Source organism: Dendropsophus ebraccatus, chromosome 8 (assembly GCF_027789765.1).
Source record: "Dendropsophus ebraccatus isolate aDenEbr1 chromosome 8, aDenEbr1.pat, whole genome shotgun sequence".
NCBI lineage: Eukaryota > Metazoa > Chordata > Amphibia > Anura > Hylidae > Dendropsophus > Dendropsophus ebraccatus.
Genome location: NC_091461.1, coordinates 82,278,455 through 82,294,461, shown reverse-complemented (window position 1 = coordinate 82,294,461; position 16,007 = coordinate 82,278,455). Strand labels below are relative to the sequence as shown.

The window sequence follows — 16,007 nt, the reverse complement described above, 5'->3', positions numbered from 1 at the left end:
TACAGCTCCAGGACTCGCAGCGACGCCATCATCGAGAACTCTCGAAGCAAGTCTGAGTGGAGAACAGATGATGTATACTCTGGCCGGTGGGGGGTTAACTGACATACTCATACTGACATATAATATTACCACTATAAAGCTTTGGTGCGGCCTCATCTGGAGTATGCTGTCCGATTTTGGAACCAGATTCATAGAAGGGATGTCCTAGAGCTGGAAAAGGTACAAAGGCGGGTACCTAAACTAATAAGGGAAATTGAGCATCTTAGTTATGAAGATGGAATTAAATGGATACTATTACATTAAGGGTATGCTCACACTGAGTAATTCAGGTATAATTCCGCCTGTCTCAGGGTGTCATAGCCCATCTATGGGAAAGCACACTCATCCGCTGCCGCCGCCCTCCGCTCAAAGAAGTGACATGTCACTTCTTCGAGTGGAGAGTGGCGACGGTATCCTGCCTGAATTACTCAGTGTGAAGCATACCCTTATTTAGTCTTGAGAAGAGATATTAAAGGGGAGATATAATTTATTTATATAAATATCCCCTACAAGAAATATGGGGAAAAGATGTTCCATGTAAAACCCCCTCAAAAGTCAAGGGGGCACTGCCTCCTCCTGGAGAAAAAGTTTTAATCTCTGGCGTTGACAAGCCTTTTTTTTCCCATGAAAACAGTGATTCGGTGGAACAGTCTAACCCAAGATCTGGTCACAGCAAAAACAGGAGGGCTTTAACCCCTTAGCGACCCATGACGTATCTGATACGTCATGGTACCGTGGAGACCCCGCTCTGAACGGCGCCGCTCCCGGCTGTTATGTACAACCAAGGGAATTCCTCTATTAGCCGGCACAGGTTCCGTTGCCGCGCCGGCTAATTAAGCCTCTAAATGCAGCTGTCAAACCTGACAGCTGCATTTAGAGGCTTTGCCCCGCACGTCCCTGTTGTCTAGTGGGTCGGATCTCCCTCCAAGTGATACACTGGTCTTGATACCTGCCACCCCCACCTCACACACTCAGTGAGTTTAGTAAGAGTCCCCATTGATTGTAATTTTGTGTTCTTCTAATCTTTCTTTACAAATGTGGCAATTTATCTCATTTTTGTTAACAGGTAACTGAATCTGAAGATTCCTGTGAAAAATCCAGCGCCCTCACTGTTGTGGGGCAGAAGATTCTTAGAGATGGAAGACGAGCAAGCGCGTTACAGTCGTAGACTGGTGTGTGGTACCCTACTTTCCCTACTTGTGCAGTCAAATTGTTTGTTTTTTGCTGTATTGAAGGGGTTGTCCAGGAAGCCAAAGACAACTAAAGCCTTCCGCTTCCTAGCGCTGAAACATTCAGCCCCCCCCCCTCACACTTTTGAGACGTGGAAGGACGCGTCAGGTCATAATCATTATTAAAGCATCATTATCGGGCAAAACTAGCTGCACAGTGTCACTGCAGCAGTGGAGACATCACATGCAATTATCTGACTTAGATCTGCCTGTCCATTTTTCAGAAGGGGCACTTCTGAGACATGGAATGGCAGGAGGTAAGTTGCAGTCAGCAGAATGCTTCAGCTTTTAACTCCTATCCAGTTTCACACACAAAGGATCCGCAGCGGATTTTTTTTGCTGTGGATCCCTTCTCATTCATTTTGAATGAGAAGACCTACTCGCAGAGGGATTGACATCCCACTGCGAATATGTAATTGCTGGCTGGAGCATACTGTACCTGCTTCACACTCCAGCTCGCTTCGGGGGCTTCCGGCCTCTGGATGTTCCGCTCTGCCAACCAGTGCACTGTGGTGGGGCACTTCACCAATAGGCTACTCCTCTGTGAGGAGAAGTCCGGCCGTTGCTAAAATCTAATAGGTGGCAGAAAAGAAAATACCAATAGATCATTGCTCACCCCTACCTGTGCCTGCCGTGACAAACTCTGTGATGATGTCACAACTCGGAAATCATTTTTTGTTCCATTTTCTTTATTAATTGCTCATATTTGATTACATTTATATAATTGAGAGGATAACCCCTTTCCCATCATGCCTTGAGAAAGCATCGGTGGGCGAAAAACATTCTTGGGCAGGATGTAAGCATTTTTGGAATCAAGAAGGGGAGGTTTTTAAGGTGATGTGCGGCTGGATGTTTTCTTTTTGGAAATACATACACTGATAAATACATATACATTGTATTCACATGTAAACACTTTTTTTTTTGTCAAGAAAAGGTGGTGTTGGGGGGAGGGGGGGGGTTGTATCAAGCCTGAAGGTCTTGGTCTTGTCTTCCTCACTATCTCTGCACTTTGCAGCTTTTAGACTCTTCCTTTGCATCCTTTAGACTCTTTTTTCCACCCTTCTCCTCTTTCTCTGTCAAGACAGATGAGCTGTTATACACACCGGCAGTAGTGGAGGAGGCCCCATCTCCCTTGTGGGCTGGTCTGAGCATGTTGACGCCTGACTCTTTCCCTGCACTACAGCCTTCTGTAGCCAGTGATTTACTAGGCTCTAAAGTGCAGGGAGGAGGCATTGCAAGGAGGAAGATGTGACTGGTCCAACTAGCACAGAATCTCTTTGCTCTTTTGAAGATCCCGGTTTGTGTCGGTGATTAGAAATGATTTACATTCGGAGTGGGGTTTAATTTTTTGAATATAAATCATATTTCCATTTAATCAGTGGCTTGTACTATTGCTATATCTAGCATACAGAGTTTTACTTCGAATATTGTAGCAAACCTACTGCTTGTGTAAAGCAGTGTAAGCTCCTACACATAAAGGAACATGTAAAAAGTTGCAATGAGGCTGGACGACAACTTTGCTGAAGCACCAATAATTTTCTGTGTGATTTGTCCTTTCAGAGAAGTACGCTCCGTAGGAGGTATGAAGATGATGGCATTTCAGATGAGGAAATTGAGGGCAAGAGGACATTTGACTTGGAAGAAAAGCTGCACAGCCCCAAGTACAACTCAAACTTCATCATTTACATGGAGGGCAAAGGTCAGAGTCTTGAGAGTAAATCAGTTTGTGTCCCTTACCATATTCCTCTCACCCTTGCCTTACTTGTTACTACTTCTTTTTCCAGACTTTAATATGCGATACATTCAAGTGAGTGGACTCAGGGACCCATTGATATTCAAAAGCTCTGAAGGACTTGGCATCAGGTAAGTGTATTTTCTGTCATAATGTTTGGTTAAATGTCTTTATATAAAGATGTCATAAGTCATCAGTGTATTGTCAAACTAACTAACTTTTTTTCCCCCCTCTCTCTCTCCCCCCCCCCCCCGCCTCTAGAATGCCAGACTCCAGTTTCAGTGTCAATGATGTCAAGTTGTGTGTAGGTTAGTACAGTTATAATATGTAATTGTATTTTAGGTAAAGCTTCCAATCCCATGTAAGCAGGGCTGTGGAGTCTGTAAGCCGCAGCTCCGACTCCAACTCCGACTCCTGAATTTTCTCAAGACCGACTCCAACCTCCACTCCAACTCCTGAATTTTATCAGGACTGACTCAGACTCCTGCTCCTCCATAAATGGCCGGTCATATACCAAGGGAGTTATTTATCACACTGGCTCAGCAGCTTCCCCCTCATGTCCTACATAATTTCTGAGGGAATAAGGAAACATATAAAGCAGAGTCTCCTGTGTGTGCAGTGGATGCAGCCAGTCTCTAGCCTCCATGTCCTGAACAACTCAGAACTGGACTAGATATAGCAGGTGATCTTTTCCTACAGACAATCTTCTATGTTTCTAACTAAATATTCACCATACAAAAAGAAACACTGCTAACAATGCCAGATACCTGTGATATAGAGGTCAGCCATAGTGATATACAGGGGGTCACACATAGTGATATAGAGGTCACACAGTGATATAGAAGGTCACTGTGGGGGCACGCAATAGCATGCACACAGCCTGCTGCAGCCATAGCATACACACACACAGCCTGCTGCAGCCTTAGCACACACACAGCTTGCTGCAGCCAAAGCGCACACCACACACAGCCTGCTGCAGCCATAGCACACACACACACACACAGCCTGCTGCGGCCATAGCACACATACACACAGCCTGCTGCAGCCATAGTGTGCACACACAAACACACAGAGCTTGGTGCAGCCATAGCACACATGCACACAGCCTGCTACAGCCATAGCACACACACAGCCTACTGCAGTCATAGCACGCACACACATACACACAGCTGCAGCCATTGAACACTGAAGAAAAACACACAATATTATCCCAGAGAGAAAACACAACACTGAGGACAGAGGTTACTGCTATACTACTTATGTCTTCTCCTCCTCCTCCTCTATATTACACAGGATATCTTCATATTATACTGCTGCTCATATACAGGCATCCAGGAAGAGAACAGCACAGATCTCCCCCCACACAATCGACTCTACCTGCTCAGAAACAAACTGCCAAATAGTGACCTACAACTTTTCCATGACCACCCTTATGTAATAGGGCCAGTGTCGTATTAGAATGTTGCTCTTAATATATATTCATGAGCAAAACTTGTAAAATTCATATCAAAATTCAATTCTACATTTTTTAAAGATTTTTTTTAAAAGCTGGAGTCTGAGTCGATACATTTATTTCCAACTCCGACTCCAGCCAAAGCTAGCTCCGACTCCACGACTCCGACTCCACAGCCCTGCATATAAGTGCAAGGACCTCTGCTCCTGCAGGTGCCAGTTGCATTACCTGCCCTTCTGCACAATAGAGCACCATGGAAATGTGTACGAAAGGTAACATTAGAGATGGGCGAAACTCGATCATGCTCAAGACCAATCATTTGGCATTTGAACACCGGTAGCTGAAGAAGTTTGATGCAGCCCTAGGGAATCCTGAAAAAATGTTTTTTAAGGCAGCCATAGAGTTGCGCTCCTCTCTAGTTAACATTTCCAATGTGTTCACTTTTATAAAGCTGCTGTTAAAGCTCCCAAGATGTTACTCAGCTTTATATATATTTGATCGATCAATTGATTTAGATAGGTTGCTTTGGCAATGCTAATATAAAATAGAAAATATTTTTTTTATGTTTATTTTATAAGAAAATGGGTCATTAATAGGGGGGCATTCATATCATGTTTTGTCTGTACAGCACAAGTGTAGCATCCCAGAGGACGCACCTGATAATAAGACGCACCTAGGTTGTAGAGGAGCCACATAAATATTTGAGCCACATGGTATTAACAGCAGCCGTTGTGTGACACAGCCGTGTCACAGAATGGGCGCTGGCTGAGATGTTTAAGCAACCCCGTGGCTTGCTTCAGGGGTTCCCGGCGTCTGCTCGTCGCACTTATTCAATCGGTGCGCTGCCGATTTTCAAGGCTCTTACTCAGTATTTTGCTACCAAAACCAGGAGTGGATTAAAAACGTAGAAAGGCTATGTTCACGCACTGTTGAAATTGAGTGGATGGCCGTCATTTAATGGCAAATAACGGCAAGTACTTGTCATGCCATGGCGGCCATACACTCAATTTCAACAGAGATTTGAACCAAAGAATGACCTGCTGGCAGGTCTCAAGACAGGTTACCCCTAGACCACAGCTCCAACACGTTTGGGGTCAGAGATTCAACTACATCTGAGTGGTTTCTTTCAGACATAACTTGCTTACAGAGGACTGATGTGCAATTAGTGACGCCTGCTGACAGCTGAGGGAGCAGGAGGCCTGGGCAGCATTGATTATTAATAAACCAGGAGGAGTGGTGAGGCACAAACAACACATTTACACTTTATTACAGTAGGATTGTGCACAATCCACTGCATGGACAAATTACCAAAAGGTACCATGCGTACTACGGGACTGCCAGCTTACAGCACACTTGTCAGCACCTTAGATAGGGCTCATGTGCTGACAGATTTCCTTTAAGGATACTAACAAACTGGGCGGATCCCTGCCTGTACACTTATGGGCAGACAAACTCGCAGCAGGATGGACATCCCTCTGCGAGTTTGTCAGCAGCCTGCTCCGTTGAGCCCCCCCCCCCCCCCAGCCGCCGGAGCCTATACATTACCTGGTCCCTACTCCGGCTTGCGTTGGGGGTTCCAGGCACTTCCCGCTTGGCCAATCAGTGCACTGCCCAGTCGCAGCGCACTGATTAGCTGAGCGCGATGTGAATACACCAGGAGCCCCGAAGCAAGCCGGAGTGGGAACAAGGTGATTAGGGATGGTCCGAACAGAGTACGAACCCGAACCCTCGGTAATGATCCCCGCTTTCTGCCCACTCCATGGAGTGGGCGGATCCAGCGGGAGGACCGCCTGGAAAACTGTGATATAGCCATAGGCTGTATCCCAGTTTTCAGGGCGTTACTCCCACTGGATCCGCCCGCTCCACGGAGCGGGCAGACAGCGGGAATCTGCTGCCGAGCGTTCGGGTTCATACCTAAAGGTGATGTATAGGCTCCAGCGGCGGGGCGTAACAGGGCGTGCTGCTGACAAACTGGCAGTGGGATGTCCATCCTGCTGCAAGTTTGTCTGTCCATAAGTGTACAGGGCAGGGATCCACAGCGGGTCTCGCTGCAAATTCTCAGCGAAAAATCCGCTGCGGATCCGCCCAGTGTGTTAGTACCCTTAAAGGGGTTCCAGCGAAAATCTTTTTCTTTCAAATCAACTGGTTTCAGAAAGTTATATAGCTTTGTAATTTACTTCTATTAAAAAAGTATTTCCATAATTATCAGCTGCTGTATGTCAAGTAGGAAATATTGTTTTATTTTCAGTCAGACACATTGCTCTCTGCTGATATCTCTGGCCGAGACAGGAACTCTGTCTCGTTTTTCCATGAATCCCCGTAGAAAACCTCTCCTGCTCTGGACAGTTCCTGTCTCGGCCAGAGATGTCAGCAGAGAGCACTGAGTCAGACTGAAAATAAAGAGTTTCCTGGATGACGTATAGTAGCTAATAAGTATGGAAAGACTTAAGATTTTTTAATAGAAATAAATTACAAATCTATATAACTTTCTGACACCAGTTGATATGAAAGAAAAAGATTTTTACTGGACAACCCCTTTAAACAGTGTTTCTCAACTCCAGTCCTCAAGACCCACCAACAGGTCCTGTTTTGAGGATTTCACAGTTGATATAATTATAGTCAGTGCACCAGTAACTGCCACAGCTGTTCGTTGTATGGGATATCTTCAAAACATGTCCTGTTGGTGGGTGTTGAGGACTGTAGTTGAGAAACACTGCTTAAGGGTAAATTCACACGGGCAGATCCGCCGGGAGTCTCACGCACGAAATCCGCAGCTAATCCGCAATACACTTTTATATTCTTATTATTATTAATACGTGTATTGCGGATTAGCTGCGGATTTCGTGCGTGAGACTCCCGGCGGATCCGCCCTAGTGAACTTACCCTAAGGGTACGTTCACACGTACCGGATCCGCAACAGATTTCACGCTGCGAATTCGCAGCGCAATCCACTGCGGCTCCATTGTCATTCAACCCTATTGACATTACATACTTGCAGCGGGATGTTAATGTTAATTAACCCCCCGGCGGTTGTAGCGTAGCTCTGACAGCGTCCGGTGCGGCACCCATCATCCTGCACAGAGCACTGTTAGGTCGTGCAGGCTCCCCTGTGCTGCTGCTGCTGTCGGGCACAGCTCTCTCCTCACAGCTTGGGATGTGAGGAGAGAGCCGTGCCCGACAGCAGCAGCACACCGGAGCGGAGCCTGCACAATCTAACAGTGCTATGTACAGGAGGATGGGTGCCGCTCTTCGGCCGCTGTCGGTGCTACGCTCAGGCTGCCGGGGGGGGGGGGTAATTAACATACTTGCTGAGGGATGTCAATCCTGCTGTGAGTATGTAATGTCAATAGGGTTGAATGACAATGCACCCGCAGCGAATTTCACTGCGAATTTGCAGCGTGAAATCCTCTGCGGATCTGGTACATGTGAACGTACCTTTCTAAAATAAATAAAAATGTCCAACCACATTGTCCAACCACTTTTTTTTTTTTTTTTCCCCTATACTGCCTTCTGAAAAAACTTAGCAGAAGTAGTATTCTAACAATTTGCAATTGATTTGCCTGCTTCCATGAAGGTAATCTCCCCATTACATTTTGTAATGCTGTCGTTTTTCTTTCTTCCAGTCACTAATATATTGGAAGGAAGTTTTATTTCCCTCCACAAATTTTGCTATTTCTTCCTTATTTGGGGCCAAGCAGCATTAAAATCCTCCTGTCTAATTTTATACATATTTTTGTCAGCTACACTTCCAGTCTCTTTACACCTCTTAAGGACTGACTTTACTGTATAGCCTTAAACACAACTTTGGACAGTATTAAAGGCCACTATAGGACAACTGTGGAGTATTGTGTGTGGATTTTACTTTTACACAATTATATCCTTGACCCCTCCTAAATATAATATTGCCACACTGGGTATAACTAGGATTCATGAGGCCCCGTAGCAAAAAAAACTGTATGGGCCCCATGAATCCTGTACATAGTTCCCCCACCCCCCATATTCTCAACCAGCCTGGCTTCTCCCACCGTTACTTAGTTCACTTGTGCTCTAGGGAGCCGGGACAACGAACACTGGGTGACAAGGACTATGCCAGACCAGAAGAGTATGAGTATGCTGGTCTGGAGGGAATACCATAGAGGCAGACCATGCTTCGCCAGGCCCCCCTGCAGTTGCGTGGTCTGCCTTCATTGTAGTTTACGACACTTGCCACATACTTCACCCTCTGAATATAATACTGCCATATACTGCACCCACTGAATTTACTACACATGGAAATTAATTATAATACACATTATACCTCCTGCAAGGGGTCTTTTCTGTGTGGTTAAAGGTTGTGAGAGGTTGTCAAAATGTGCCAAGGACTAAGCAGGCGAGGAAAGAAGGTGGAAGGTAGTCTGTGCTCTGTGCAGGGACACATTAGCAGGGATTTTGATTTAGGGTGCACTCGGCAGGAGAAATAAGGAGCAGGGTGGTAGGGAGTTACTGTAGAGAGGCAGAGAGGGATCCGGGGTGCCAGGGAGATTCTGTAGGGTAGCAGGGAGGTTCTGTTGCGAGGCAGAGAGGGGTGCAGGGTGACAGGGAGGTTCTGTAGAGATGGAGAGAGGGATGCAGGGAAGTTCTGTAGGGAGGCAGAGAGGGATAAAGGGTGGTTCAGTAGATATGGAGCAAGAGAGGCAGGGAGGTTCTGTAGGGAGGCAGAAAAGGATACAGGGTGGCAGTGAAGTTCTGTCAGAGAGGCAGAGAGGGATGCAGGCAAAGTAGCAGAACCCATATTAGAGTAGTACTAGGGCTCTGTCTGGACTGTGCTGTGGTGGTAAGGTAATTTAACAGAGTCTCATTATGACACACAAGTGGGTGCGATACAACAGCTGCAAGAAATCAATCTCTGTCACTCTTGGTTGCAAAGTAACCACATTCAGTTACCTTATTCCTAACAAAGCACCACCCCTGGAGATCGACACTGCGATTTATAGTCACACCTCTCCTATAGTAGCAGTTTATCACTGGACACCCCAAGGGTGCAGGAGGTTGGGTGGGGTAAGAGACAGAAGACTTTTTGGGGGAGAGGAGGATGGACACTTGACCTTTGGGGCACAGGTGGGAAACATTTGCTGAAAAACATCTCTGCTGCTCTTACATAACAAATAAAATTATATTCACAGAACCCACTGCCTGTACAGATTCAGCCAGGCAGCAAGGGGATCTATGTCCTTCCTGTCACACAGTCCCCCCTGTACCTCATAAAGTTCAGCATTAAGCAGCCTGATCAGTCAGTTTCACTGTGTGTCACGGCTGCTGCAGCCCCTCTGCATACCCCTGGGAATGTAAGTCATACGTGCCTGATACCTCTCCACCACGGGATCTTCTGCTGGCGCCATCTTTTGTTAATGACCTCACTTGTAGATGGAGGCTGGCTTAACTAGCGTTCCTTTGTTAGGCCAGCCCCCCTCTACTACATTGTTAGATACAGTAGAGAGAAGAAAAAAGTACCTGGGTAGGTATCCTGGCGCTGCCAAAAATTCCTTCACAACGAGTATAGTATAAAACATAAAATGGCTGATTTATTGGATAAAATCAGTAAAAATGTACATAAGGGAGTTGCATCTCCCTTCATCAGATTGCATGTACGCCGAGGGGGCGGGGCTAAGCAATAGTAAACAGTGGACAATAGTAACATGATGCATCAGGAGGTCCAAGGTGTGGATGGACCAAAAGAACAAAGAGTGTGGTTTACACTATAAAGTATGAGTGGTTAGACATGTATTCATTCATAAACAGGCATGAAAAGGGGGGGTTGAAACATAAATAAATAAATGAATGAATGTTTATAGTAGTAACGGTGTAATCCAGTCCTGAGCAGATGCCAGCTCCTGCTGGCCAATGGAGAGAGTGAGTGTCCAGTATCCTAGTAACAGGAGGAGGGCCCTGAGTGGTGTGCTCAGAAGTCTGGTCACATGATATGGAGAGGCCAATGGAGAACAAGCAGAGGGATGTAGTAGAGCTGATTCAGAGTAGTGGAGAGGAGTGGGTAAGAAACTGGACTGACAGTGAATAATTGGAGTATCTGTCAGCAAATATAATGGGAGGAGGAGGATAGACTGTATGAGAAGGACAATAAAATATGATGTATATGGGGCACTAGAAATGAGAATTATAGTAAAAAAAAAAAAAATTATAATGTGAAAAGTTGTGACCTGTCTCTAAAAGAGGGATGAGCTGTTGTAAGGTCAGGGCAGAAGGAGGGGGAGGTAAGGGGGAGTGGCTTTGAGTGAACTCAATGGAGGGATGTAGCTGAGCTGATTCAATGTAGCAGAGAGGAGTGAGTGAGCAAGCAAATGGACAGGGGTAAAATGGAAGGAAAGGGTATTTTGAATACATCAGGAGGGATAAGGTGAGTGTAGCTATATAAGCAGGTGAAAAGGGTCAAATTGTATGTGGCAGCTTAATGGAATATATACTACAATGTTATAACAGATAATGTATAGGGTATAAAGTGAAATGAATGAAAGGGGTAGTGCGGCGGTAAACAATTTTTCACAGAATAACACACATTACAAAGTTATACAACTTTGTAATGTACAGTGAGTCCAAGAAGTATTTGATCCCTTGCTAATTTCTTTGTTTGCCCACTAATAAAGACACTATCCTTCAGCACTTTTAATGGTAGATATATTCTAACATGCAGAGACAGAATATCAAGAAAAAAATCCAGAATATAATTTTAAAGAATATAATAATTTGTATTTTAATTAGGAAAATAAGTATTTGATCCCTCTTGCCAAACACACTCAATACTTAGTAGCAAAGCCTTTGTTTGCAAGCACAGCGGTGAGACGTTTGTTGTAGTTAACCACAAGTTTGGCCCACTCTTCTTTGCAGATTCTCTCTAAATCATGAAAGTTGGTGGGCTGTCGCTTGGCAATTCTGACCTTCAGCTACCTCTATAGATTTTCGATCGGATTGAGGTCTTGCGACTGGCTGGGCCACTCCATGACCTTAATGTGATTTCTCTTGAGCCAATCCTTTGTTGCCTTTGCTGTATGTTTAGAGTTGTTATCATGTTGGAAGACCCAACCACGGCCCATTTTCAGAACCCTGGCAGAGGGGAGGAGGTTGTCCCTCAGGATTGTGCAGTACATGGCTCCATCCATCTTCCCAGTGATGCGGTGAAGTAGCCTGTACCCTTGGCAGAGAAACACCCCCAAAACTTTATGCTTCCACTTCCATGTTCTTGGGGTCATAGGCAGCATTTTTCTTCCTCCACACATGGCGGGTGGAGTTGAGGCCAAAAAGTTAAATTTTGGTCTCATCTGACCACAAAACCTTCTCCCAATAACTTGGTTCATCTTTCAAATGATCATTGGCATACTTGAGGCGCGCCTCCACATGTGCTCTTTTCAGCAGGGGTACCTTTCGGGCACTGCAGGATGTGAATCCATTGTTGCGCAAAGTGTTGCCAATTGTTTCCTTGCAAACTGTGGTCCCAGCTGCCTTCAGGTCATTTGCTAACTCCTGCCAAGTGGTTGCAGGACGATTTCTGACTGTTCTCAGCATCATTGCCACCCTACGAGGCGAAATCATCTTTGGAGCACCGGGCCGAGGTCTGTTGATTGTCATGTTATACTCTTTAAACTTTCTGATAATTGCACCAATAGTTGTTACTTTCACATCCAACACCTTACTAATCTTTTTGTAGCCCATTCCAGCTTTGTGTAGGTCAACAATTCTGACTCTGAGGTCCTGTGACAGCTCTTTGGTTTTACCCATGTTGGAGACTTGAAATCTGTGTGATCTGTCTGATTCTGTGGACAGTTGTTTTTCACACAAGTGATTAGTGAGAACAGGTGGCTTCAGGTCAGGTAACAAGTTGATTGGGAGTGTCTAACTGGTCTGTAAAAGCCAGAACTGCTAATGAATACTAAGGGATCAAATACTTATTTCACTCCATGAAATACAAATCAATTAATATATATTCCTTAGATTTATTTTCTGGATTTTCTTTTTAATATTCTGTCTCTCCATGTAAGAATACACCTACCATTAAAAGTTATAGAATGATCAGGTCTTTATTAGTGGGCAAACAAAGAAAATCAGCAAGGGATCAAATACTTCTTGGACTCACTGTATGTTATGTCTGTGAATGGCCCCCTTCCCTGTGTCCCCCCACCCCCACCCGTGTACCCAGAAGTGTGGTGCGCTATACATACCTGTCACGTGCAGACTCGTCTCCGATCTTCAGTCAGCGATGTCGTCTTCGGCCGAATCCCTCCGAGCGTCCTTAGTGCCGGCCGCCCTCTGCCGCGTCATCAGCTGCTCAGCCGCGATTGGCTGAGCCAAACTGTGCTCAGCCAATCGCGGCTGAGCATCTGATGACGCTGAAGAGGGCGGCCAGCACTCAGGATGCTCAGAGGGATTCCACCGGGCCGTCCAAAGACGACATCGCAGACTGAAGGGAGACGAGTCGGCACGTGACAGGTATGTATAGCGCACCACACTTCCGGGTACACGGGTGGGGGTGGTGGGACACGGGGAAGGGGGCCATTCACAGACATAACATACATTACAAAGTTGTATAACTTTGTAATGTGTGTTATTCTGAGAATAATTGTTTACTGCCGCACTACCCCTTTAAATATGGATATGGTATCAAATACGTGGGGGAGTTGATAAATGGTCAGAGCTGGTATATAGGAAGAGGGAGTGGGTGGGGGGTGGAGAAATGAACAGTGACATTATGCAGTAGATACAAGACATATGATCAACCTATGTTTTCAGTGCATTCGTTTAGTCCAGCGGGTACCAGGGTTCGCAAGGTTTAAATCCAGAAATTTTCCCTTTGTTTTAGTTTTGAGAATCGTTGACAATTGTCTTTGTGTATTTGTTCGATTGGGGTAACTTTAAATTTGGTGAAGTCACTGCTATGTTCTAGTGCTGCATGTCTGGAGATGCTGTGTAACATGAATCCATTGTTTGTGTTGGCTCTATGCTTTCCAGCCTGCTTCTCAGGGTCTGGATGATCCGTCCCACATACTGTAGTCCGCAGGTACATTCTATCAGATAGATGACATAATCTGAATTACAAGTCATATGAGATTTTATTTCGTAGGTGGTACCTGTTTGATTGGATGTAAAGTATTTCTGTTTATGATTTATGGTGCTGCAACATTTGCATGTGGTGTGGCCACACTTATAGCTCCCAGAAAGTGCAAGGAAGTTACTGTTATTTCTCTGGGAAGGTTTGTTACTTTGAGTTTACGGGGGGCTAGAAAGTTTTTCTGTTTCAATAAGTTTTTATCAGGTTTTTCAAAAAAAGTTTACATAGGCAGATAGTAACATATAAGAAGCGTACAATGTGCTGATAAATAAGCTTAAATAAGCTTGAAATTTGAATGGGGAAAAACTAGAGGTGTAATTGGCTAACAGAGCAAGCTAAGATTACACTGAAAGGTATGCTAGCTGATGAAAAGAGACCATAATCACAGAGACGTGTAGCACAAGCTAAGAAAACAATCCTAGGAGTAGCAGGTAAACGCTAAATAAACATGTGCCGGAACGCTTAAGGAGCATCCACGGCAAAAGATGGTGTGAGGGGTATATAGTCCAGCAAGGGACCAAATAGTGTCCAGGTAGGTAAACATTCATTGCAAGTTCCAGGCACTAAGTAACTTCCGATTGTCCTCCACATTTGCAACATGGTATTTGAGATTCCCATAGTCAATCATCAATTGGGCAGAATTAATCCACCTGTACTTGATGTTTTTGGTTCGAAGTATCCTGGTAATAGAAGCGTAGGATCTACATGCTCGGAGGGTCTCCGGGGAGAGGTCCGAAAACAGTTCAGTGTCCCGATACTGCTCAGATAACTTCGTACCTTCTCTCAATGACTGCAATAATGCAGACTTCACATGCAAAAATTGGATACGTGCTATGGTATCTCTAGGCGTTGAGGGAGGAAGATGTTAGGGTTTGGGGATTCTCCTCGCCCAGTCCACAATAATTTCCCGATTAGGTGTGTTTGGTAAGGAATGTTTAATCAGAGATTGAATGAAGGCAGGCAGCTCCGGTGGGGTAACCGACTCCGGAATGTTGCGGAGTTTAAGATTATTCCGTCTACTGAAATCGACTTGCTTAATAAGTTTGTCTCTCAATAAATGCATTTCCTCCTCCAACCGTTTACATGGGTCCGACAGTGCGTTATGGGCCTCAATCGTTTCGCTCAGTTTAAGTTCAGCAAGCAGATCCCTGTCTTCCACCACTCTCACAGAGGAAGACAGGGAAGAAAAGAGCCGGTCCAATCCCATCAATAGGGAATCTCTAAACGATGAGAGCCAGTCTTTGAGCAGGGGGACAGGCAATGGGGGCATACAGTCAAAGTGTTTATCAGTATCCCTCTTCACCTCCATCAGAAATCGGGAGGTCAGAACGTACATCGTAGGATGAGATGGCGAAGAGGGATGGGGACACGAGTCAAGGGCTAATAAATTCAACTGGCGGAGGAGAAGAGTCGGTAACAGTCACTGTAGCATCCAATAGAGGCATGCACTGAAATTCAGGGTCCATTGGTGAGAGAGCCCCAGATTCAATAACACTCTGAGGTGCAGCAGGCTCCGGTAATGCGGGAGAAGATGGTATCAGGGATGCTAAAGAAGAGGCTAGAGTCTCTGAGGTACTCACATCCTCTGAGAATAACAGGGAAAGATCCGCAATGGAAGATGAGAAGGAGTTCGGGGATTCTCCGGCTGGTAGGAGAGAAGCGGTCCGTGGAAGTTCTGCCGGTGGACGCAATTGGTTGTGAGGCTGGTCGGGGACCCCGACATCTTGATTCTGAAGGCTTGAGCCCGCATTCTTGTTCTTTCGGGTTCTCAGTTTAGCCGCACGGGAGGGAGCATTATCTTTCTCCACGGTCACTTGTTCGGATGCTGAAGATTAGGGAGGTGAAGGAGATCGCAAAGTCTTAAGTACCTCCGCATACAGAGCCTCCCGCCAGTAGACCAGCACCATCTTGTTTTTTTCCCGCCGTCGGAAGAGAAGATTGTTACTTCCTCCGGGCTGCCGCTGAGGCTTTTCTTGATGTGGAAGACATCTGGATGGGCAGAGAAGTCTTTCAGGAATCTCCGGATCAAAAAGAAATAAAAAACAAAGCGGTAAAGCCGCTGATGATGGCCCGGAAAACCGGGGCTCGAGCAGGACACGTCTTGTCTCCTCGGATGCAGGCCACGCCCCCGGTAATAGGTTTATGATGATATTCAGGTATATTGGTCGTTGTGTGACGTCACAGATCCCATACACACATTGCGCGATGATCCGTTAGCCACCACCTACACAGTCAGACATCTCCTCACACCGCTAGGTTTTTCAGCGTGCGTGCTCTCCTGAATGTGATGCGAGGGGCTGCAGGGAGGATGTCCTTTAGATAGGGATCTTGTTTGAGTATAGGCCAATGTTTCTTTAGAATGGCTTTATTTTCATTGGTGAAAGTAGTGGCGAAGTTACAGGTTGTCTCCATAGGCATAATGGTTCGTTGGCTGGGAAGTAAACAGGTTTGCTGAGTGAG

At 45.6% G+C, this 16,007-nt stretch overlaps 1 protein-coding gene across 7 annotated transcripts in view; it reads left to right on the top strand.

Annotated features, from left to right (window-relative positions):
* KDM2A (lysine demethylase 2A) overlaps window positions 1-16,007 on the top strand; it is a 361,653-nt gene that overhangs the window by 29,250 nt on the left and 316,396 nt on the right. For all 7 annotated transcript variants that reach the window (XM_069980774.1, XM_069980773.1, XM_069980770.1 and 4 more), the window contains 4 exons: window positions 1,106-1,211; window positions 2,829-2,967; window positions 3,053-3,131; window positions 3,262-3,308. In XM_069980774.1, coding sequence (XP_069836875.1) covers window positions 1,176-1,211; window positions 2,829-2,967; window positions 3,053-3,131; window positions 3,262-3,308 — 301 coding nt within the window. In that variant the 5' untranslated portion in view covers window positions 1,106-1,175. The remainder of the gene's footprint in view (window positions 1-1,105; window positions 1,212-2,828; window positions 2,968-3,052; window positions 3,132-3,261; window positions 3,309-16,007) is intronic.